Source organism: Chrysochloris asiatica, unplaced genomic scaffold (genome assembly GCF_000296735.1).
Source record: "Chrysochloris asiatica unplaced genomic scaffold, ChrAsi1.0 scaffold00271, whole genome shotgun sequence".
Classification (NCBI taxonomy): Eukaryota; Metazoa; Chordata; class Mammalia; order Afrosoricida; family Chrysochloridae; genus Chrysochloris; species Chrysochloris asiatica.
Genome location: NW_006408789.1, coordinates 2,180,331 through 2,207,018, shown reverse-complemented (window position 1 = coordinate 2,207,018; position 26,688 = coordinate 2,180,331). Strand labels below are relative to the sequence as shown.

Genomic DNA, 26,688 nt, shown 5'->3' with positions numbered 1-26,688 from the left:
GTAACCACTACACTACCAGAGCCCCTTATAGTCAAATGTAGTTGTGCTAAATATTCTACATGCAAAGGTCACAAATACATTGGCCTATAAATGCAAGTGTAAACCAGGAATTGGTTTTCACTTAGAATTCTACATCATCAGAAAGTAGTGAGGAAGGTAAAGTAGCCTTGAACAATGTGAGGTGTGGCTGGGGTGTGGTTGATAAAGCTTTATTTTGATTATGTTCATTTACATACTAACGTTACTCCACCAATTCACATAAATTCTCTGCAACGTACACAACTTTCCTTATATCCTCCAGTTGCTGAATAAATACTATTGAGTTGAATTAGACTGAATCCTAACTGTTGTAGTTTGTTGTTAAGTGCCGTCGAGTCAGTTCCGACCCATAGCGACCCTGTACAGGGTTTCCGAGGGTGTAAATCTTTACAGGAGTAGAAAGCCTGATCTTTCTCCCACGGAGCAGCTGGTAGTTTTGAACCGCTGACCTTAAGGTTCGCAGCCCGATTCGTAACCACTATGCTACCAGAGCTCCCTTACTAGCACAGACTTAAGTTGGTCACATGCGTTTATTGCTGGACATTTATCCCTTTAAGGATATTCTTCTTATTATTATTCTTTTTTAAAAAGATCTTTCTAATGTCAACTGTGGGTTGAGACTTGGTGGTGGTGGTAGCTGTGTGCTGACAAGTTGGTTTTGACTCACAGCGAGCCTGTATAGGGTGCGGAGGCTATAAACTATTAAGGGCGCAGAAAGCCTCATCTTTCTCTGGCAGAGCAGCTGGTAGATTCAAATTGATGAAACCTTTTGGTTAGCAGCCCAACTCATAATAAACTACTCTACCACAGGTTCTTTATGGAGAGAGAGGTAGCTGTAATGAAAGCAGAGAATTACTGATTATCCCTGTATATTATGTGTAACGTAAACAATGCTGAAAGGTGCCATGGAGTCGGGTCCCATCATTACAACTGTAGGTACAATAAAACAGATGCCTCTCTGGTCCTGCACCGTCCTCACCACCGTTCCTATGTTTGAGTCCATTGCAGCAACCACTCTGTCTATCCATCTCATTGGAGGGTTTCTGTATTTGCTGATATCCTACTGCAGTATGATGTCCTTTACCAGGGACTGGTCCCTCCTGATAACACAGGCTGAAGTGAATGAGACAAAGTCTCACCATCCTCACTGCTAAGCAGCATTCTGGCTGTACTTCTTCCAGGACAGATCTGTTTGTTCTTCCGCTAGTCCATGGTATTTTCAATATTCTTCACCAACATAATTTAAATGCATCAGTTCGTCTCTGGTCTTCCTTATTCATTGTCCAGCTTTCACATACAAAGGCAGTGAAGGAAAATACCATGGCTTGGGTCCGGTGCACCTTAGTCCTCAAGTAAATAATATTCAAATACCTTAAAAGGAAACTTTGTCAACAATATGATTTCAATTATTTGCTAATTCAATTTAGCTGTTAATAATAAATGGCCAATGCAAAAATAAATAAATAAATAATGTAGTAGTAAAGGATGTAAGAAAAGTCAAATTAACCTACACAGACAGGATTAGTTCTTGGTTGGAATTATACCTTTGCCTCTGTAGCAATTTCACATTGAGTGGATCCTGACTGTTTACAGGCATAATTCTCTTGAGGATTTAAAGACTTGTGATTTAGCAAGCTTTGTAATTAAGAGCTGCTGAATCGCTTTTGTTTTTAAGAAGAAAACTTGGCTTGGATTTTTTTTTTTAACCTTTTCCATCTAAACCCTTAGAAGCACTTCCATTGTTAACAGCCTTGTACATCAAGCTGACTTTTCCTGAGATTTCCAATAGATAGTTGGTGTACTTGTGTATGTACGCATGCATTTTTCATTCATGTGTGTGTTTTATATCTTTATTAAAGTTCAATCCACACACCATGCAATCTGTCTACTTAAAGTATACAATTCAATACAATTTCATTCTCCTTCAATCAGAAGTGGCAAGATTAACAGTCAGGCTTATTTCTCCCTTCTTTTGGCCTCAGTTTTTTTCTCTGTTAGAGTTTATAGTCTCATAATCTTAGGATTTATCAGGGCACTAAATCAAATACTTTTAAGAACCAATCAATTGGTACATACTGATGAGTCATTAAGGACTCAGAACTGGAAAGAACCAACTGGAAAGAGGCCAACTATAAACTAGCAACTCCCCTGTTAGCTGTAAGCTCACATATTGAGCAAAATATAGTGTAGAAGACAATCCAACAGTGCTGTACACATGCAAGCAGTTGAATAAAGGTTGTCTTCTTCCCTTAGCCCCCTCAATTCCATAAGACATAGGGAACAATGATGATGAACAAGGTTCTGAGGTAGGAATGGGAGAAATGAACATGTAAACCCAAGAAAACTGAGATGAAACACTTGTGGAAGGTTTCAGGGGGAATCGGACAAAGTTACTGGCGAAACTCCAGTTTCTCCCCACTCAGCACTCATTTTTCAGATGGGTGAATCACCTGCCCCCCATCTCTTCTTTCCCAGGTACGGTACTGTTGCTCTTTGAGGTAGCCTGTATTTTTCACAGGGTAGACTTCTAATGAAGAAAGTCAAGGGAGGGCCCTCTCTTCCTGCCCAAGAAACACATTGGCATGCATTGCCTTCTCAATTCATAAACTGATTTCAGAACTTTGTTTTTGATTCTTCCAAGTCACACATTAAAAAAAAAAAAAAGTCTAAAAGAATGTTGCCAAAAGCATTTATTATTTGCATGTTTTTCCCCCTGAAATATTTATGATGAATAACCTAAAGTGAGAAAAACCCTGCTTCTGGAAAATCACTTTCCCTGCTCCCCCCAATGTAAAATGAGCGTGTTATCTGAAAACAGTCTGCTATTTACTAGAGGTGGCAAAATGTTTTCTATGACGCAGCAACCTGTTTTTCTGTCAAGGAGGAGAACTTATTCTTATTCCCTGCCTACGAGTGAAAGGATTTTGTTGTCCAATCCTATTTCCTGCAATCAGAGGCTCCTGAAGCAAGGGCAATGGAAAGATCTACATCAACAACCCTCTGGCCAGAGGCTTGGTGGAGGGAATATTCAGCCCGTCCAATCAGTCCCTCCTTTACAGATGCATGAATAGTTTTTTTCTCTGAGAGTGAACAGGAGTCAAAAGAAAGTGCTTTGGCTCCTGAGAGAAATCCACAAATATTTCTCAGAATTTGGTAGCATCGATGGCGCCAGCAGAACAGGATTAGACAGCCAGTCTGTTGGAAACGATATCATCTCCTAAACAGGCAATTGATTTTGTTTCTTCTTAAATCACATCTGCCTCGCAGCTATAGTAAATTTGACTCCCTCCTACAAAAGCAAAGTGACCCCACAAGGGTGGATGAATGTTAAACTCTTTGGTTTTTGTTTTCTGTCCAGGTTTTTTCAGCACACTCACTCAGGCAGGTCCAGTGGTGAAGGCGCATTCCCAGCCAACCAAAAGAGCATATTTCTTGAGCCAAAAACACACCAAAGGATTAGGTGCTAAAATGGAAAAGACGTTTTCTCCATTTCCTGATTACTTTCACAGGCATTGAACTTGAACTTTCCTCTTATACAACACACACATACACACATCCCAAGAGAAATGACTGGGTTCCTATTTCTTTCTTATAACAACCTTTATTTCTTGGTTTTTCACAAAGAAGAAGACTGCCTTAAGTGCTTGGAGTTCACAACTGCAGGGTGCAGGGATGAAATGGAAACTGGCCAAGCACGGCATGCTTAAAATTAGCCGACAAGCACATGACTACCAGAAACGCTATAAACTATCAGAATCAAGAGATCATGAGCTGTCATCAGGGAGTAAATCAGACAATAACTCTTTCTAAATGGACACAAGATAGAAACACGTCCTCTGCTCACAGATGTGGGATGGAAAGCCAGCAGGTTTCATATTTCTATAATCACTAAGCCCTGTTTGCCAGTACTGACATCTGAGTAATTACAGGAAAAGTCCAGGGTAAATTTTAGCTTTCTGATGGCCTTCTAAGGCACAAATACCTAGCTCTACAATGGAGGCTGCAGTGACCAGGATATGACAGCACTCAATTTCAGATAAAACCCTGTCTTTAGGTATCAACTTGGTAATCCTTGTGTTACAAAAGCACCATGTCCGCAGGCTTCCTGTTTTCCCTATTTCAATGTAAAAGACCACCACCCATCTGTCAGTTAATTGTACAGTACCAGCTGGCCTATTCCTATGATGATGAAAACTATGTCCTTGGTATTGTGACTACCAGTAGAATCTCCCATGGTGGAGAGGTTTCAGTGGAGCTTTTAGACTAAGGAAGAAAGACCTATCCATCTACTTATCAAAATGAGCCAATGACAAAAAACCAACTGAGAAGGAAGGAGTCTGCACATCAAGTATCAGTGCTATCTCCTCTGTATTCAGGGTAGCTAGGGACTGGCAACTTAGACACTGGCTACCTAAAATGAGGGGGCGATAAAGGCATGAAGTGACTGGCTTACAATGTTCCAAGAGGGAGTTTAGTTTAAGAGTATACGGGGGAAGGTAGAGGTCCCACTGAATAGTTTTCAATTTGTCTAGATGGGTCTGGTGAAAAGAGATGGGGAGAAGATTCTTAGGATTCAATAGTTGAGTCATTGTTATCATGACTAATTGCGACTGTCACAACTGCAAAGGTGGAAGTTTTTTAATGAAAATGGGGGAGTAGTTAATCTTACATTCCAGAAACTGAGGACCCTAGGACTATCAAGGGAGAAGAGCACAAGCAGAATGCAGGACCCTATTCAGAGAAACAGCAACATCAGAGATGGAGGCAGAGATGGGGACATGGAGAGAGGGAGCAACTGAGGACTCTGGGCTCATGGAAAGAGAGGGACTGAATATTGGCAATTAGGAGGCAGGTTTGCAGAATATGTCCTTTGGTTGTTTAAATTATTATATATTCCTGAGTATTTTTGTGTACATTCCACCCTGAAAAAACAAACAACAACAAAACCCAGATGGAATGGAAGCAAATACTGTTGAATGGTGATGCACAGAGATTGTAATCATTGCAATGAAATGATGGTGTAAAGCTGATGCTCTTCCATGTAAATTATCACTCAGTTCACGCACACAAAATTTTTTTCTTAAAGTCAATGAAAACCAAATAGTTAACAAGACTTTGAGTCCCTTACTTCGGACACATCATTAAGAGGGAGATGAAACACTTGAGAAGAAAAGTATCTTTGGTAAAGTGCAGGGCTAACAAAGGCAAGGCCAGCCCTCAATGATGCGGATTCGACACAATGGCCAAAAAAATGAACTCAAAGGGAACAATGAGAGTAGCAATTGTGAGTTAAGATTTTTGTGTCAACTTGGCTGGGCCTGGATTCTCAGTGGATTGGCAGTTAAGAATTAGTCACCCCCCATGACATGAGCTCATATGATGCAAACACACACATACACACACACCCCGTGATGGGATCTGATGGAATCAGCCGTGATCTAATGTAAGTATCCTTTGTGTTGTAAATCCTCACTTCTGTAGTATTGCAGAGTCCTGGTGTGTGTGGTGCTGCAGAAAGATATACTAGCTGCTCCTTGGAAACCCTGTAAGGGGTTTCATATGAGTCAGAACTGACTCTAGCATTAACAACAACAACAATGATGTTAATGGAGAACACGGTGGTTCTGTAGGAAAAGCACTGAACTGCAAATCACAGGGTTTGTAGTTCCAGTCCACTAGCTGCTCCACAGAAGAAAGATGAGACTTTCTGCTCCTGCAAAAGATTTACAATCTTGGAAAACCTACGCAGGGTCAATGAGCTGGAACCTACTTAAAGGCACTTGATGTTAATGAGGTCAATTGCAATTTAAAGGATTAGGCTGTATCTTGAGTTGATCTCTTTTGAGATATAAAAGGAGTGAGAAGTGAGCAGAAAACGAGGGACTTATTACCAGCAAGCAAGAAAAGTCAGGCATGGAATATGTCCTTTGGACTTGGGGTCCCTGCACTGTGAAGCCCCTAGAGCCAGAGGAACCCTGGTGCTAAGACACAGGGAAATCTCTGAAGAACGTTGGACCTACAGATGTTGAAAAGGACAAGGACTGTTCTCCAGAGCTGATACTCTGAATTCTGACATCTAGTCTCTCAAATTGTGAGAGAATAAATTTCTGTTTGTTAAAGCCATCTGTGTGTTGTATTTCTGTAACAGCAGCCCTGGAAAATGAAAACAATGATGTTGCTGCTGCAATGGGCCACATTTGGCTCTGTTATTCATGAGGTCACTATGAATCAGAGGGCACAGCAACAACATGCAAAAGTAAACAGCCTATGGAGGTGCTGGCTTTTCAAAGGCAATGTCATAAAGCCTGAATTGCAACAAAAATGGTGAAGCCAACATTTATCTTCCATCTCCCAGCTCTCAATCAATTACTTAACTTTGACTTTATGGATATTTTGTTAATAAAAACTTTACTCTACACAGTATGGTAAGAAAAGATGACTAGGAAGGTCAAGGTAACTCATTAATCAAAGTTCGATTTGATCACAGGGTTTTAGAGCTTTCATGGTTCAAGTAGAAAGAGTGGCCTAGCTGTCGCTCAATAATCATCTTCTAGAGGTAGACTATTGCAAATGGACTACCGGTCACCCCTGCTATGCATCTAACAAAGTCATCAGAAGCAGTGCTCAAACACTAGAGGGCAATGTAATAATAGTGAGAGTTAATATTTAGGCACATGTTAATCATACTTAAATTGAATGGCATCAGGCACACAGCAATGATTAAATTATATTTAAAAAGTTTAGATTACACATTGCATGGCAGTTAATTATTTATGATGGCCCTTCTAGCCAAATTTCTGCATTCTGTGATGTATTCTAAATCCTGACCTCTCTGCCTGTGATTGGAGTCCTGCTGTGGTGCTGGAGGACCAGCACTGGACCACAGGTCGGTTGGAACCACAGGTCAGAGGTTCAAACTCATCAGCTGTTTCTTGGAAACCCTATACAGGGCAACTATGAGTTGGAACCAACTCGATGGCACTTAACAACAACATGCCTGTGACTGTGGACACATTTTGAAGTAAGTTGCTAAGGAGTAAGGATTATGGTGGGTCTAAAGGAGCTCTGGTAGCGTAGTGGTTATGAATCAGGCTGCGAACCTTAAGGTCAGTGGTTCGAAACTACCAGCTGCTCCGCGGGAGAAAGATGAGGCTTTCTACTCCCGTAAAGATTTACACCCTTGGAAACCCTGTTCAGGGTCACTATGGGTCGGAACCGACTCGATGGCACTTAACAACAACAACAACAACAAGGAGGTTACAGTGAAACTATTAAGGATGCTCCCACCTTACTAGAGGGTATGACTCAAGTCACCATTCTTAGTTTCCCTTCAGGACATGGTCTGACTCCAATGTATCAGACTGCTTTAGACAAGTTCTCTCCCTTGCCCTGGATCTTGCATCTGGCAAGATACTATTGAATTGTACCTAATTGCACATTATGTCTGACCTCCAGTTCGTGGGACTTTGGGGCCATCACCTGACCTGAGTCACCAGTTCCCACAGCCTAGGGCATCAGCAGCCTGTTGTCTGGCCTGCCGATGTGGGTTTCCTGGGTCCTGAGACTACATGGGTGAGAAGATTCTTCCTGACTGATCTCTAAACTATGGATTTGGGACTTGCCAGACTCCACAATTGGGTGAGCCATTTCTTTTGACAGTTGTGATCTTCATGAGATGTTGCAATGTGTTGCAGAACCCAGGGACTTGAGAGAAGGGAGGAAGGATGATTGGCATCAAGAACTACGGAAGAGTACAGCATGTCGGAAAAGTCGAACAGTTGGGACCAGCCTTGTGCTGATCTTTCTAAAATAAATGATTCATGCACACATTGTTTTATACTTGTATTTATGTGATCATTTTTTATTAAATATTTTTATTTATACATTTTTCATATTTACCTTATATGCATTTCTAATCACTAACATGTACCTGTTGTTGTGTTAAGTGTCACTGAGTCAATTTCGACTCATAGTAACTGACCATGTATAGAGTTTCCAAGTACTGGGTAGAAGTGCCAACCATGCAGTTCAAACTGACCTTTGGATCCAGTGTATACCCCATAACACCACACTAGGAACTCCAACATATGTCTTTGTTTATGCTGTTAAGTGCCATCAAGTCAGTTCTGACTCATAGTGACCTTGTATAGGGTTTCCAAGGAACGACTGGTGAGCTTGAACTGCCAACCTTGCAACTCAAACTGACTTTGTGGTCCAGCGCATTATCCCATAGCACCATATCAGGTCAAGATCTTAACACATTTAATCATGTGTCTAAGCATAATTAAATGTGTTACGATCTTAAGACATTTACTTGATAGTGGGTCTAGTTTGGGAACAATTCATGTCTTTTGGGAGAGTCTCATTTGGAATTTAAAGTTTACATAATAGGTTTGTGGAGTATCAGAAGTATAAACACATGTCAAGTGCAATTTACCATTAAGAAAGCGTATACCCCATAACACCACACTAGGACAGTTTGGAATTCAGATAGATAAAAATGCCTGCAAAGTTTTAAAGATCATGGGCCCAGAGCTGAAGATAACAATGAACAAGATTGTTTGTGTTTGTATCTGATAACAAGAAATGACTTTCTCAAAAGAATGATGTGTGTGTGTCGTGATCTGCCACAATTACCTGGGTGACCCTGGTCAGTGCAGCTTACCAACACTTCCGGTGCTGTAGGGTCAGCACTGGACTTCTGACTGCAAGATCAGTGGTTCAAATCCTCCAACCACTCTTCAGAAACCCTACACCAACCCACTAGGAGTTGGAACTGACTTGAAAGCACTTAACAACAACAACAACAACACCACAAAAAATACAGGAGTCTCTGGGTAGCGCAAATGGATATGCATTTATCTACTAACGGGAAGGTTGAAGTTTCGAATCTACCAAGAGGCACCTCAGAAGACAGCTTTCATGGTCTACTTCCAAAACACCATGGCCACTGAAAATCACATGAAGCACAGTTTGACTCTGAGACACGTGGTGTCACATGAGTCAGAATCGACTGGACTGTAACAGGTTTGGAGGTGACATCAACATGCACAAGAGTTTATGAGCTCATGGCCAAGATGAAGATACACCAGCATACAATCATAACTAATATATGGCAGAACAAGCAAACCCAATCAGAACTTGGCAAAAGGAGAAGTTACCTTTGAAAAGGCGGGAGAGGCTGAAAGAAAGTTTCGGGGAAGAATGGCATCTGACACGGATAAGATTTTGACAAGGAGACTGCTAATGATAGAAGATTTTTCAGGCATTGAAGACAAGCAGGACATCTTGAGTTTGGCAAGTTGTTAATATGGCAGGAAATTGGATGCAGGAGAAGGAGTAGTGCAGAAAGAACTTGAAGATTGAAGTGAAGGCCAAGGCTCTTAGGCCAAAATCAGCCTGGACAAGAACTCACCAGGTCACCCTAATCCCCAGCATTCCCTTTTGAATTTGCCCCACTGACCTTCCTCCCTTATTATATCATCTGACTGGTTCTGCAGATGTTTGTACTTATGATGCTTATAATAGGGATTCATAATGGTCAAGGTAAGAAGTTTCTACAGTATGTTCTAAAGAAATGAGTGAATGAAAGTTGACTCAGGAAGTGTCGTGAGCACAGCTGTGCATTAGAAAGATGTCTATGGCAACACCGTGGGTCACGGACTGAAGGAAAGGACAACAGTCAAGAAGAGGTGGTAGTTAGGAGACAACAGTCTGAAAAGAGACTGTGAGGATCTGTGCTAGGGCTGAGCAGCTGAGACAAATAGGATGTCTGGACAGTCATAACTTACTTGACAGGTAACTAGATAACATGGTGAGGGTGTATGGGGAACCAAGAAGATCCCACTGCTCTGACACCCAGTGTGTCGATTAATTGAATTTATTCTGTTTCTCTCTCTTCTTAAGAATACTGTGGTGGTGGTGGTGGTTATGTGCCGTGGAGTCGGTTCAGACTCATAATGACCCTGTACAGGGTTTCCAAGGCTGTAAATCTTTAGGGGGGAGCAGAAAATCTCATCTTTCTCCTGCGAATTGCTGGTAGTTTTGAACTGCTGACCTTGAGGTCTGCAGCTACCAGAGCACCTTAAGAATACTGTATATATCTTAAATTTCTAGAGGAATGAACAAACCAGTCTTAGAAGAAATACAATCAGAGTGCCACTTAGAAATAAAGATGACAAGACTTTGGCTGGCTTACTTTGGATATATCACCAAGAAAGACCAACCGCTAATAAAGGTCATCATGTTTGGTAAAGTGAAAGTGAGGAAAGCCTTCAATGAGCTAGATTGACTCATTAGCCTCAGCAGTGGCCTCAGATAGACCACTGATGATGAGGATGTCATAGAACTGAGCTATGCTTTATTCTTTGATTTGAGGGGACTCTGGGAAAATTCCATTATCTTTTAATTCCATTTTTCCATGAGCTTTTAGAAGCCCCCTTGTACAGTAAAACCTGTGTTAAGAGATGGAAAACTCAAATACTTTTCATTTAGTACAGAGCAGAAAACTTGTGATTCCCAGAAAAACAAGGCAGTTTCCTGGAATACCAGCTCCTGTACATTTCAACCTGTATATAAGGTTGCTGTGAGTCAGAGTCAACTTGATGGAGCCATCAAGAATTCTGTTCTAACAACTGCACATGCAGAAACTCTTCTAAACAGAATCACCTGGAGCTCAGCCATAGTTCCAAAGTTAAAGGTCATAGTTTGCCCAGGTGTGTCTAAGACTTCAGACACTAATGCTAACTGCAAGATTGGGAATCCCCAGTGCATCCTCATTCAGACTGGCTGAATACAAATTTGGGGTTTTTGGCACAGTCCCGCAGGATTCCAGACATAAGCTCTGGATATCCAGCTAGAATGACGAACAGAACGCATGGAAAGCATTATATCTAAGGTTAAAATCTTATACTTAAAGAGTTTCTGTTAGTGTAGAAAACGGATTCAAGTAAAGAGGCAAATAGGGTAAGGGCTAAAGAAGGTTCCTAAAGAGGATCTTCCATGTCCCCCCAAATAACATGGTACCCAATCACATGCATCCATGTCTTTTATCAACCAGGAGACTTCTGAAGCTGGGATGTGAGAATTTCCTGATGTAGGCACTTCTGACTGAATTTACCTACTCCCCTGAGGCTGCACTCATATCACAAGGGAGTGTTTTCTGGCCTGGCCAAACTGCACCCAAGTAACTTCATTAACATAAACCCTCAGGTATGATCTAGAAGTCGCATCAGAACACTTCCATCGCTGATGAAATGCCAAGGTTTTAGAGGTTCTCTCTCAGAAGCCAAGGAAAACGGGCAAATTCTTTTGGTAAACTTAGCTACACTGTGAAAAATGATTATATTGGACTTTTATAAATTCAGCACCTAAGTGAAAGACGGTCACTACCATAGAGAACTAAAGAAAATAAACAGACTTGGTGAGGAAAAAAATATATATATATATTCATTTTGTGGTATGGTAAGTCTTAAGAGCTTACAAGACAATCAAGTATGAAAGACAAGAACAGTGATTCTCATCCAGGGACAATTTCCCACACCTTATCTCTATCCAGCATGACACTTTGGAAATGTTAGGAGCTCTTCTTATTTGTCATAACCAGGGTCATGCTAGTGGCATCTAGTTAGAGACAGAGATGCTACAAACATCCTATAATGCAAAGGACAGCCGACTCAATAGATAATTTATCCTACCTCAAATGGGAGCTCTGGTAGCTGTGAATCGGGTTGTGAACCGCAAGGTCAGCAGTTCGAAACTACCAGCCACTCCGTGGGAGAAAGATGAGGCTTTCTGCTCCCGTAAGGATTTACAGCCTTGGAAACCCTGTACAGGGTCACTATGGGTGGGAACCAACTCGACGGCACTTAACAACAACAACAAAATGCCAATATTGCAGAGATTGAAAAACTGTAGTCCATAGGTAGTAGGAACTTCAAATCTGGAGCTTTGGAAACTAGGCTTGGATAGAAATTGCAACTTCTAGCCACCCATACTGCACTAATAGCCAAGGGAGCTTCACAACTTCATGGAACATTTTCATGATGATTTAATCCTTTTTTCCCCCCATGAATTTATTAAAGCCAATAAAAGAGAAGGGAAAGGAAGGGAAATCCTTCAGTAATAACACACCATTGGTACAATGAGTCCATTGGGCTGGAATAATGTCAGAAGACACTTTCACATCCAACATGCAATGAGTCGATGTCTTTTCTAAGCAAGTGGGCACCCAAGAAGATAGACAACACTGGGGTAATAAATCATGGAGCAGATCAGTGCAGTTAAGACCTTTCAAGAAAAGACTTAACAGTTACGACAAGCATCAATAACAAGGAAATCCCAATACTTTCACACTGTCTATCTCGCTAGCCCTTGGTCATAGAACCACAGTGCTGTGACAAGAAAAGGAAAGCAAGGGTTGGGAAAGAAATAAGAAAGCGACATGAAACAGTGGAAATGACTTGAAAAGAAAACCAAAAAAAGCAAGGAAAGGAGAAAACAGAAAAGGAAAGCAAGAAAAAGTGTTAAGACATCCTTTTTAGGACTAGCAGAATACAGTGGGAGTGTCATTCTAAGGATCAAGTATGGCCATTCTTCATAATTTTATGAAACTCTAATATTGGAATCCTGGTGTAGCACTAGAGGATAAGCACTGGACTGCTAACCAAAAGATCAGTGGTTCAAACCCACCAGCTGCTCTTCGGAAATTCTATATACGGTCACTAATGAGCCAGAACGGACTTGATGGCACCGAACAGCAACAACAATATTGGAATATTTTACAGTAGCAAAACCTGCCATGAAGAGCACCATGGCAGCTACTCAAAAGCAATTGTAACACAAATGAAACATTAACAAACACCTTGTACAATGCTTCATCGCTTACATGAAGTTTACTGAAGCTCTGCTCCCGGAGGCTTGGTAAGAGTGGGGAATCCAGGAGCAGGGCAGGAGAGGAAAAAGTAAAGTGATGCTATGAAGTGAAGGAATGTTCCTAGAAGTAGCGTGGGCCATCTGGCAGCCTGGCACTTCTGAGTTCAGAAGCAACATAAGTTTGTAAGAAACAAGAAGATGGTTCTTTCCCATGCAAATTGTCATGCAGCCCACAAAGACAAGTTAAGTTACAAACAAGAGGCTACCACAGCAAACCAAAGGAGCTTCCACTGAACCTGAGAAATTGGGAAGAGCGTGTGCCCAAGACACAAGTGAATAGAATATGCCAGAGTCCAGAAAGCCATCTCTGCCTTTGGCTGGCTCTTGGCTTGCTGCATGTTGTAGGATGTCTCTGAGTCTTAGTGTCCTTTCTGATAAACATGACTGATAACATGCCTGCCTCCTAGGAGTGACATGAAGATGACACGAGATGACATATGTAAAGCATTCATCACAGATTTATAGGGCAGGACCTCCATTGTTGGAGTTATGATCAAAGAATCTTAATTCTACCGCTCTAAACAATGACTGAAAAAGAAAGAAAAATACTATTCACATCCCATTTTTAGAAACTCTTCACTTTCTAAAAGAAGTAACTAATTTATATGGCTACGTAGACCTGGCTGTGTGACTTTGGGAATTCTCTAGTCAAATTCCCGTAACTTAATGATGAGAAAATTAGGGAAGGAAATGAGAAGAGCACTGTGGTTTGGACATACATGAGCTCAGAAAAAGGTTTTAGTTAAGGGACGTTATTCATCATGTTTATATAAGACCAGATGAAAGTAGGATTAGAAGACTAGACTTCATAATGACAAAAAATCAAAAATAAAAGCTCCTCAGAAGATGTCTAGCCGGACTATACTTTGCTTTCTGTGAATTTGGATAACCCACATCACCCGATTTTATCTATTTATAAATTAAACATACAAGGTCGGTGGTTCAAACTCACTAGTCGCCCCTTGGAAATCCTACACAGGGTCAGAATGCAGTGGAACCGACTTGACAGCACTTAACAACAACAACAACAATAAAGTTGTATTCATTGCTGTGGTAATTTTGTATATTGACTAGGCTGTGATTCACAGTGGTTTGGCCAAACAGTGGTCTAGTTTAGTATTGTGAAGTAAGTACATGTGACTAAACCAGTTGGCCTTGGGTAAAGCAGATTACTTCCCATAATGCAAAGCAATACAATGCAATGTGATGGAATCACCTTTCATAATGTAGTCTGAACTAATGCGATGTAACTATTTTTGGCAGTGCGATCTATTATAGTCAGTCAATCTGTGGAGGTCCTAACAGTGCAGGTTGGGTTCTAAGCCACTTCTAAGTCATAAGACCAGAGTACACACAAACACTCACAAGTTCATAAAGGGAAAAACAGACCCCAAGGGAGGATAATCTATGAGCAAATGGATGCCAAGAATGATGGATGGTCAGACACCAGAATCTAGAAGAGAGGCTCAAAGAAGGAATCTACACAGCTTTTAGCCTCCAGAAGAGTGAAAGAGTAAATTTCCGATCTTTAAAGCCATTCTCTTGCAGTATGTGTGTTACAGCAGCAATACGTAAGTAAGACCACTGTATTAGAACTTCATTATGCAATGAAGTACTGAATCCCTGGCTTCAGTGAACAAACTGGTGATTATAAATGAAGTTCTTAATCCATGCAACATCCAGACCACTCACCTGTCCAGCAGCAAGTTAGGAGCAAACAGGAGCTTCCCTGGGTGCTCCATTGAGCGCCAGATGAGGCCGATCATCAGAATCTCTAGCCAGGCACATTCCAGCAGGTGGACTTGATCATGGAGTGTCAAATCCACAAAGCCTGAAACAAGAGAAGGAAGACCTTGCTGACTTTGAATGACTTATATTCATTATTGTTAAAGTTAATTCCAACAGGGACTTGAGCTGGCAGGGTCGATGTTTGATTACAGAGAAGAAAGTATAATCAAAGCACATTTTAAGGGGAAGTGAAATGACCTTTTCTTTTTTTCAAACTTAGTCATCAATGAATATTAATACAGCATTAAGTTTCTTACAGCCTTCATGTCACATTGACAGACAATACACTAATGTATGCAACTCACCTAGCTTTTTCTGACATTCCTACTTACACAGTGTTAAAACTTGTGTGCTTACTGTTTAGATATTTTTAATAAATCTATGAAGAAAACAAAGGCATCACTTGGAGGACCTAAGGGCGCTTGACGCAAGACTTGGTATTTTCAGTCGTTGCATATACATGTGAAAGCTGGATGATGAGTAAGAAAGAACACGCATTTGAATTCTAGTGTTGGCAAAGAATATCAAATATACCATGGAATGCCGGTAAAAATGAACAAATCTGTTTTGGAAGAAGTATGCCTTGATTGCTCCTTGGAAATAATGATGGCGAGACTTCGTCTCTTTTGCTTTGGACATGTGAGCAGGACCAGTCCTTGGAAAAGGACATCATGGTTGATAAAGTGGAAGGTCAGTGGACAAAAAGGGAAGACTCCCAATGAGATGGATTGACACAATGGCAGGAGCAGCAACAATGGGTTCAAATAAGACAGCAATTAGGATGGCATGGGAACAGGCAACTTTCCATTCTGTTGTACCCAGGATTGCTCTGGATTGGAACCAACTTGACAGCATCTACAACAATAACTCTACTGATAAAGTAGAAAGTTAGTGAAAACAGAGAATCCCTGCATGAGATGGATTGACATAATCATCACAACAATGGATACAAAGGTCTCATTTTATATAAGATGGCCTAGAACCAAGTAATAGAGCGTAGTAGTTAGGAGTGAGGCTGCTAACCTCAAGGTCAGCAGTTCAAAACCACTGGCCATTTTGTGGGAGAAAGATAAGGCTTTCTGCTCCCGTAAAGATGTACAGTCTCAGAAACCCTCAACATGGTTACTATTAGTCGGAACCAATGGCACAGGAGTCCTGGTGTGGCACTGTGGGTTAATGCACTGGACTGCAAAGTTGGTTTGAACCACAAGATTGACTGTTCAAGCTCACTAATTGCTCCTTGGAAACCCTATACAGGATTACTATGGGTTGGAACGGACTCGATGGCACTTAACAACAACAACAACAATACATAAGGCTGCCATGAGTCAGAGGTGACTCAACAGGAACTAAAAACAACAACAATAACCCTACTGACTATTATTATTCATTTTTATTTTCACTAAAGATTTTAAGGTACAAGATATTTAAATTTCTTATATTTCATTCACCATTAGGGAATAGAAGTGGAGGCAGGACTTAAATCACTAAATTTCTATCTCCTTGTTTAGTTACAGAGTTATGCTCTTGTTTCCATGCTATGTCAAAGAAAGACTAATGCATTATCATATGCAAACCACCTGGGGAGAATGAAAACATAAATAAAATGTGTTATAACTTCTGGGAATAACCACTAAAATGTGCTCTCCTTTTTTAAATGTTGATTAGGAGATGAAGGCTTTTTCAATGACCAATGAAAATATGGTTGTTGTTGTTGTTGTTAAGTGCCATTGAGTCATTTCTGATTCATAGTGACCCTGTAAATCTTTGTGGGAACAGAAAGCCTCATCTTTCTTTAGTGGACTCAAACCATAAACCTGTGGTTATCAGTCCAGTGTTAATTTTACACTATATTGCTCCTGGCAATATGGTAGATGTCTGATAACAATAATAATATAAGGAAAAGGAGAAGGAAGACTACTTTATTAAGTCTGTAATATAGGCTGGAAGCAATGCTGTGATTCCTATACAGAATTTATTTTCATCTTTATTCATACAATAACCCTATGAATGGAAACTGATAGCCCCATTTTATACACAAGGAAACAGATACTCATAATTTAGTTAGACATTTTTCATGATGATTAAGGTCAGAGAGAGGTCTACAACCTCTGGCTCCAATATGGCCTGGACTACAATTGACACCATATCATATGAACTCTAGTTATAGATGTTCAACAAGCGACCTAAAATATGCAAATAAGCAAATGAAGATTTGCTGAGTGACTGGGTCATTAAACAAAACGCCCACAAAGGGGACTGCTTTCCTCGTCAGCTGTGTTCTTTGTTCCTGATGTAACTCGTCACAGTCTATTTTCTTACTGTCTTCCTACTCTCAACCTTTCTTCCCCTCTCTTATCCAGGACAATGGCATGATCTAGAAAACTCATCTTTAAATGTTACCTTCCATCTCTTCTTTATATTCTCTCAAACAAAAATTATATATTTATTAGCTTTCTCTACTTGTCCAAGCTGCACTGAAGGCATTGGTGAAAAACAAGGCTCTAAGAATTGATGGACTACAAATGGAAATCTTTCAACAAAATGATATAGATAGCACTGGAGGCTCACTCATCTATGCCAAGAAATTTGGAAGACAGCGGCCTGACCAACTAATTGGAAGAAATTCATATATGGACCCATTCCAAAGAAAGGTGACGCAACAGAATGCAGAAATCATCAAACAATATCATTGGTATTACACACAAGTAAAATTTTTCTAAGATAATATAAAAATGGCTACAACAGTACATTGACAGGGAACAGTCAGAAATTCAAGCTGGATTTATAAGGAGACATGGAATGAGGGAGATCATTGCTGACGTCAGATGGATATTGACTAAAAGCAGAGAATCCCAGGAATACGTTTAATTGTATTTAATTGATTAGGCAAAGGCTTTTGACTCTGTGGATCATACCACGAGATCATGAGAGAACGTGAAGAAGGGATGGAAGGTAATATTTATAGATGGGTTTACTAGAGCATGCCAAGGATAACATTGTGAAGAACCATTATTCAGAACACTTAATGGTGCTCACGAGGAGCCAGTCCATAGACCAAGAGGCAGTCATTCGAACAGAACAAGGGAATACTGAGTGGTGTAAAATCAGGAAGGCTGTGTGCCAGGGCTGTATTTTTTCACTATAGTTATTCAATCTGAATTTTTATTATGTTGCTAAGGGCTGTCAACTTGATTCTGACTCATAGAGACCCCATATAGGGTTTCTGAGGTTTTAAATCTTTGATGGAACAGAAAAATCTCATCTTTCTCCTGAATGACAACAACAACATTCAACATGTATGCCAAGCAAATACTGTGGGGTGTTGCACTGGGCTGCAAGGTCAGTTTGAACTGCAAGGTAGGTGGTTCAAGCTCACCAGCCACTATCTGGAAACCCTATACAGGGTCACTATGAGTTGGAACCGACTAGATGACACGTAACAACAACAACCACATATGAAGAAAGACACGGCATCAGAATTGGAGGGAGACTCATTAACAACCTGTGATATGAAGATGATACAATTTTGCTGGCTGGAAGACGACTGAAAATACTTATTGATGAAGATCAAAGACCTTCAGTATGGATTGCACCTCAGTATAAAGAAAACAAAGATCCTAACAATTAGACCAGTAAATAACATCATGATAAATGGAGAAAAGATTGAAGTTGTCAAAGACTTCATATTGCTTGGATCCACAATCAGTGCTCATGGAAGCAGCAGTCAAGAGATCAGATGATGTATTGCAGTAGGCAAATCTGCTGCACAAGACCTCTTTAAAGTGTTACAGAGCAAAGAAGTCCATTTGAGGACTATTTTCAATCGTCTCATATGCATATTAAAATTGGACAATGAATAAGGAAGACCATAGAAAACTGATGCATTTGTTGGAAAAGATGATTGAATATAATGGACTGCCAGAAGAACAGACAAATCTATATGAGAAGCCAGGATGATGAGGCTTCATCTCTCATATTTCAGACACGTTATCAGGAGCGACCAGTCCCTGGAGAAGGACCTATGCTTGGAAAAGTGGAGGGTCAATGAAAAAGAGGACGCCCTCCAATGAGATGCAGTGGCACAGTGGCAGCAGCAATGGGCTCAGGTGTAACCACAGTGAGATGAGGGAGGACCAGGCAGTGTTTCATTCTGTTGTGCATAGGGTCTCTGAATCGGAACTGTCATAATGGTGCCTAACAACAACTTGCCTTTATTTAAAAAGGCAATATGTAAGCTTATTTCCTGAGCAATCAAGTATTCATGGTTTATCTAATGGATGCTGTTTCTACTTGGATATCTTGGAAGCATCACAGATTCAACATAAAACTATTAATTCAGTGTTTCTTATATGCTTAATCTCCGTGTTTCATGTAATTCCTAGCTCTAAACAGGTTAGGAGTCACATAGAGATGCTCAAGCAAGACCTCGGGGTCTAAGTCTAAGTCTCAAATTCTTCTCAAAGATAGAATTGACCAAACCTGATTTTGGGAGAGTGGGAAAGAGTTTTATGTTCTTATTGTTAGGTGGCATCAAGTTGGTTCTTACTTCACATGACTCTATGTACAACAGAACAAAGCACTGCCAGGTTCTGTGCCATTCTCACCATCGTTCCTATGTTTGAGCCCATTGTTGCAGCCAATTGATCCATCTTGTTGAAGGTATGCCTCTTTTTGTACTGACTTTCTACTAAACTCACCAGCCACTCCTTGGGTTATTATTAATTCAGAATTGAATCCACGGCACTTAACAACAACTAGACCCTACTAGAGTTACTTGCTGTTGTCGTAGTTGTTGTTAAGTGCCGTTGAATCAGCTCCTACTCAAAGCGATCCTGTATAGGGTTTCTGAGGAGTGACTGGTGAGTTTGAACCATTGACCTTGTGGTTCAAACCAACCTTGTGGTCCAGTGCTTATATTACAGCCTTACACCTACCAGGTGTTGCTATAATAGAAATACCACAAGTGAGTGACTTTAACAAACAGAAATTGATTTTCTCAGTTTAGAAAGCTTGACGTCTGAATTTAGGACAGCCGCTGTAGAGGAATATGCTCTCTCTGTAGATTCTGGGGGGAAGATCTTTGACTCTTTTCAGCTTTTACATTTGGCTCCTCAGTGATGATCTTCATGTGGAGTTTATCTTTCTCTTCCTTCTTTGTATTTCCTTCTCTGTGCCTAACCGATTCTTCTCATATTTCAGAGGTGATTGACTGAAACCACATCTGACACTGATATAGTTTCATGAGCATATAAAAAGGTAGCCCTATTCCAAATGAGATTATAACCACAGGTATGGGGGGTTAGAATTTATTACACATGTTTTTGGAGGACACAATTCCATCCAAAGCAGAGGACTACTTTGTTCATGGACTCCTGTTGGAGTGCTGATGGAAAACTGACTGCTAATCACCAGGTCGGTGGTTCAAACCCACCAGCCACTCCTCAGAAAATCCATACAGGATTGTTATAAATCGGAACCAACTCCATGACACTTAACAACAACAAATCTGTTCATAAGAAGAATTACAGGACTAGAAAACAGTGGTTTTTTTTTTTTTTTTTTTTCAGACCCCCTGGTAGGGGAAGGAACAAACACTGCTAGAAACTACAGCTCAGACTTTCATACAGGATGCAGTGGCTCACAGTAGGCCAGCCTTGCTCCAGGAGAAATGCCACCGAAGGCAGCAGGAAATACCTCTCTTTCTCAGTCTTCAAAGTCTAATGGGATAAGACAAGCCAAGTGGGAAGACTTAACAAGAAAGCTCTCAAGGAAGTATTAATTCTGTAAGATCTCACTCTAATATTTTTGGCTAAGTCTTCAAAGAGTAATGTTAGCTTGCACTGTGACTTAAACTCATTTTCAGAACTACTAACATTCAAAAGTGAGATTGTTTCTGTCTTCTAATGTTCCCTGTTTTATGTGGGGAGAAAAATCTAATCATTTGATATCATCACCTACTCTGAAACCTACACCAGATTATTCAATACCTTACCAAGGACTCAAAAATTCAGAAGGATGGAGTTCAAGACTGCCCTGTGCAATTCTCTGCAATTTGGACATCAAAAACGGTTATGCATTTGGGAAAAATGGAGGGGTAATTTCTGGTGGTAACTTTACATACTTAACAAAATTATGCTTTTTAAATGTTACTTCAAATCTCCAACGTTATGAAATTCTGACAGTTTTAGTGGTCTTTGGGGAGTCTGAGTATCTGACCATAACCATTTATACCACACAAGTATGATGATTATGAAATTCATCTGTAGTAGGTCTGCTGATAATTGTTTCCAGTGGAAGGCCAGAGTACTGCTGGGGCCTTTGGTTTGACATGTTGTAGATTTCTCTGTAAAAGAAACAGCCTATTTAATTATTTCTCCCAGCTGTGCGGATTGTGTGCAGACTGGGGCCTTGCTGCTTCCATTGCTCAGTAAGCAGCCTTTGCAAGTTCCCTGGGCAGGGTTGTGGGTAGTGCCAGGAGAAAGCGGTCCATTAACCTTCCCAGTCCACGGGAGACTATTAAATGGAGAGTCTCTTTTCTTACAGTGCACTTGATCTCAACACTATTAACCACACAGGAAATAACACCTCACTGGGGCTGAATAAATGACGTCGGAGTCCTGGTAAGCACTGGACTACTAACTGTAAGGTTGGTGGTTGAAACCCATAGCAGCTCCTCAGAAACGGACTCGACAGCACTTAACAACAACAAATGCCTATTAATACTTTCAGTTCATAACTAATGGGGAAAATCAGATCATATCCCCCAAATAAAAGCATACTATGATAACTATTTATAGATATCATGTTAGTATCCCCCGATATCTTAGTGCTATGACAGAAATACCACAAGCAAATGGTCTTAATGCACAGTGATTTATTTTCTTACAGTTTAGTAGACTAGTTGTCTGAATTCAGGACACAGGCTTGGGGGAAGGGTCTCTCCTTGTCTCAGTTACTTGACAATCTTCAGGGAGTGTAGTGTCTAGTCTCCTCCATCTGGACTTCCTGGCTAGTGAGCCTGGGCTGCTCCTTTTATAGCTCAAAATTGATTGGCTTAAAATACACCCTCCACTGATAGGGTCTCATTAACATAACAGAGAAAACCTTATTTTGAACTGGAATTGTAGTCACAGGTATACAGGGGTAAGATTTACAGCACAGATTTTGGGGACACACAGTTCAATCTAATACTTGGTTTTTCCCCCTTATAAACATACAGAATGATCAAATACACAAGTTCAAATGGAGCTGATATAATAAGCGTTGTTGTTGTTAAGTGCAACCCAGTTGGTTCTAACCCATAGTGACCCTGTATAGGGTTTCCAAGGAGCGGCTGGTGATCTTGAACTGCCAACCTTGTGGTTCAAACTGACTTTGCAGTCTAGCGCATTAACCTACAGTGCCACACCAGGACTCCTGTTTGATATAATAAGGTAGGGGCAAACAAAAAAATAAATCCTATTCCTTCCTGAATATTGAAAAAGTCCCCTTATCCTGTTGTGTCACTGTAAGATAAGCACTGGACTGAGAACCATAAGGTCTTTGGTTCAAACCCACCAGCTCCTCACCCTATACAGGTTTGCTACGAATCATGGGCACTTAACAATAACAATAAATGAAGAGAGGAGCTAGCAGCTTCTTTGGGATATGAATAGAGGTGTCAGTAACAGAGATTCTAACAGGTAACAATTTAACAGGTGACTCACCTTCCTATTACATGAGAACCCCCACCTTAACAACAAGGGGGTTGTGGGACAGAATACATAGCTAAACACAAATGACAATGACTTATGGAGTCTAGACGGAATCAGATACTCAGAAATCTCTAAAACCTATAAAATGGAATTTACAAGAAAAAAAAGAAGCCATAGCTATTTTTCTCTGCTCTACATTCCACCATCAGTTGTCATGAATTGGATTCCAATGCTTGGTGGCTGCATGTGTGTCAGAGTGGAAATGTGCTGATTTTTTTAGAAGTCGATTGCTAGGTCTTTCTTCTGAGGTACCTCTGGATGAACTTGAACCTCCAACCTTGCAGTTAACAACCAAACACATTACCACTGATGGAACAGTTTACAAACAAAGCTCTAATAACAGAATATCCAATAAATGTTCAGATCCTACTGCCGACTCCTGTGCTCGGCGGGGATCTGACTCATGAAGTGCAGGGAGGTCTCTTTCATAGAAAGAGGCCCCTCATCCCACCTCACCCCACGTGTCGCCCCCCCATTATCTCTCACGTTCCACTGTCAACATATACAATCAACTCATTATTTCTAACTCCACCATCAAGTGAGGACATTATACCTTCTGACCCCCATTATAAAGTAAACATTTTTCTTCCAGTAGGCCAGGGTGGTACAAATGGTTCACACAGCTGGAGGTTCATGTTCACCCAGAGGTTGCCTAGGCAAAAAGGCCTGGAAATCTATTTCCAAAAAATCAGACCTCGAAAACCCTGTGGAGCACAGCTCTAGTCTGACCAACATGGGAACACTATAATTGAGTCAATTCAATAGCAACTGTTTTTGTGGTTTTAATTTTTCCTCTATTGTACTTGCACTTACTTTTAACTGTCAAAGGAGCTCACATGTGTCCACCCCCTTCACTTGGACCCCGAGATCCTGAACTGTCTACTATACTCTGCGGTCACACACTGCTTCATTTATCTTGCCTCAGAAAGAGATTCTTTAAGCCTCGCCCTCCCATAAGGATGCAGTTGTTGTTATTGTTAAGTGCCGTCGAGTCGATTCCGACCCACAGCGACCCTGTATAGGGTTTTCAAGGAGCAGCTGGTGAGTTTGAAGTGCCAACCTTGCAGTTCAAATGGCTTTGCAGTCTGGCGCATTAACCCACAATGCTACACCAAGATTCCTAAGGATGTAGCAGGCTAGGTGAAATGCTGAAGCCTAAGCAGAGATCCTTAGATAAAATGACTAATTGAATACGATTGCTTGTGAAGTTCCACACGGCTGTAGAGTACAAGATAAATCAGAGGGGCTCTTCAGGAATGTCTTCAGAAAAATTAAGTGCTACAATAGTTAGATTTCTTATTCCCATAGGATACAATCTATGATGGGTATGCAAAGAGAAATCCTGTGAACGAAAATAGCCACTTTTCTCTGAAAAGTATTACCTACAAAACTAGAAGCCAGATGGTTGGTCCTCTTAGTAAATCCACTAGAAAAAATATTGGTTTCCTGGCCTTGAAAAAAATTAATTATGTTCACAGTTATGTGGGCTCCCAACATTCTCCTGAACGTCAGTTATGAAGCTTCTGGCTGCATTTTTCTGTTTTGCTTTATTATTTAATGAAAGACAATTTAAACAATTCACCCCCTTTTCTCTTAATGACCAATACTCAATGCAAGAGTACAATAAATTTTAAAAAATAAGAAGCCACGAGCAGTGAGATTTTTATGCAATGACAGTATCAAAGCTGAATAAAACTTGGGGATTTGCAGGAGAAACCAATAGAAGAACTAAGGTCCCTGTTCAAATGCTAAGCTATCTAGACTCTTCCATTTTGTAATTTTTTTTCACTAAAAAATAATAACCTAATGCCAACTTATGAGGCCTGTACCCCATGATAAAGTAACATGTCTATGCCCTCCAAAAGGAATTTTCATATTTCTTTTATATGCAGTCCCATTATGAGTGGTCAATGCAATTCTCTTCCTGTGACATTTGAAGATGTCTCCAGTAACAGTGAAATATTATAAAATTCTCTGTTAAGAAATAAATTGAAGACATTTAAACAAATATTGCTATGAACCAGTTTCACCAGTGATCGGACTGGTAGCAGAATATGCTTGTTTAGAAACACTGACTATCACAACACAAGCACTCGGCCTTCCTCCCCGGCCTGTTTTCCATCACCACAGTCATAGACACTGAGACTTTCTTCTGCCTTAATGAAGTGTGAGCAGCCCCCGCCCCAGACAAACACACACACAATATACCTTATCCAGCACCCTCACACAATCATCACACTACAAAACCACCCTGTCAATACAGCTGCCTTTTTGAGGCCCCTATTTTGAGACCTATGACAAGGTGTTTCCAATGCACTTCCCAACATGGAACCGCCTGGTTATCTGGAGGACACACCCTCCCTCCTCAACAGAACTTGAGTAGAGTGGAAGCAACACGAAGCGTATGAAATGGAAAACCCATGCAGACCTGGGTTGGCACCAGTCACTTACGCTCTTCGAGGGTAATTCACTTCTGAAGATTGTAGGTGCAGGGACCTACCAAATGGGGTTGTTAGAACAATTAAGGAGTTAGTGGACATCCCAGTGGACCAGTGTAGCTACTCAAAGGATATTAGCTTTCTTCTCTAGTTCATCTCCACAGGCAGACCTTCTGCTTTGGAAAGGGACATTGCTTACATAAGGCACCAAGAGAAATATTTTAAAATATTTTTGGTTTAGAGCTTCCGACTTAGATTGGGTACTTGGTGTTTACCCTAAGTCATGATGCCATCTTATGTTTTCTGTTTGGGTTGTTTTTTTTTTTTTTTTCCTTTTTATTGCTATATAAAAATAACCCAATAAAAAAAAGATAAAAGACTTCCTGAAGATGAAATAGCTCTTAACAAACATTTTCATGATTTAAAAGTGAGGGAATAAGAGCATGTGGATTATATTTCTTCTAAAGTGCATATGCAAAAAACAAAATGAAATGAGACAAGAAAGCACACTGGGGGTTTTATTATGCTCAAAGCATTTGAAGATGTTTAGCAAATCCAGAATGCAGCTGTATTTGTGCATTCCCAATATAAATGGTCAGTGGTTTACTATTGAACTCGGTAGATTCCACACGGTGTTGGCTGCTCATTATTTGCTGTGGGCTAGAGAGAGTCCTGGTGTGGCACTGTAGGATAAGCACTGGACTGCTAACCACAAGGTCAGTGGTTGAGACCTATGAGCTGCTCCTCAGAAACCCTATACAGGGTCACTATGAGTAGGAATGAACTCCACAGCAAGACAGCAATAACAACAGAGAGAGCAGAACTTTCCTGGTGGTGACTACTTGTGTTTGGAAACAACACGATAGCTTCTAGACAAATGTCAAACAATCAAAATCAGACGTAAGTGAAGAACTAAATGGGGCAGATTTAATGTTTTATGCACACGACACCATTGGTATGGTTGGCAACAAACTAAATGGAATAAAAATTAAATAGTTCAGCTCAGAGATTTAAAAATAAACAAAGGTACTGTCTTTTTTTTTTTTAATTAGGGATGCAATCTCAAATACCATGTACTAAGATGACAATCTCTTCAAAGAACGGCAGATGATGAAAGTCATATCTACATAAATCTAGGTACTCAGCCATCTTGATTATGCAGACTGGCAACTCAACCATGTGTGATTTCACTTTGCAATGATATTTATGAAATGATTGCCAACTCCTTTGGAAAAGTGCGTCACATCACATCTTACTCTCAAAATGATTTCTACATATAAAGATTCAAAGGTGATGTTTTTACGTCATATCCAAAATCAAATCAACATTTCTTCCACAATTTTATTTACATAAAAAAAAATAAAGAAAGAAAGCCAATGGAGACTCTGCTTGAGAAGACTTGAGTCATTTCCCAGGCCCCCCTCTCTCTCTTTTTTTCCTCTTAATGTTTTATTGTGAATTATGTGATAGTTTACATGGGAGAACATTTGTTTTACATTCATCCTATAGTATATCATTTCATTGCTATGGTTACAATCCCCTCCATGCATCATCAACCATCCAAAGGGTATACACTACAATTCTCAGCACACAGCCCCTCTCCCTCTCTGTGTCTAAAGTCCCCAACAGCTCCACCTCTCCATGTCATTGTCTCTGCTTCCATCTTAGGCATCTGCTTCTCTGGGTAGGGTCTCGGTCTCCACTCTTCTCTCTTGATGGTCCCAGGGACCTCC

General features: G+C 40.5%; 1 protein-coding gene across 1 annotated transcript in view; it reads right to left on the bottom strand.

Moving 5' to 3' along the window:
- Positions 1–26,688, bottom strand: part of ESR1 (estrogen receptor 1) — a 427,711-nt gene that overhangs the window by 81,713 nt on the left and 319,310 nt on the right. The window contains exon 5 of the mRNA XM_006874352.1: positions 14,665–14,803. Coding sequence (XP_006874414.1) covers positions 14,665–14,803 — 139 coding nt within the window. The remainder of the gene's footprint in view (positions 1–14,664; positions 14,804–26,688) is intronic.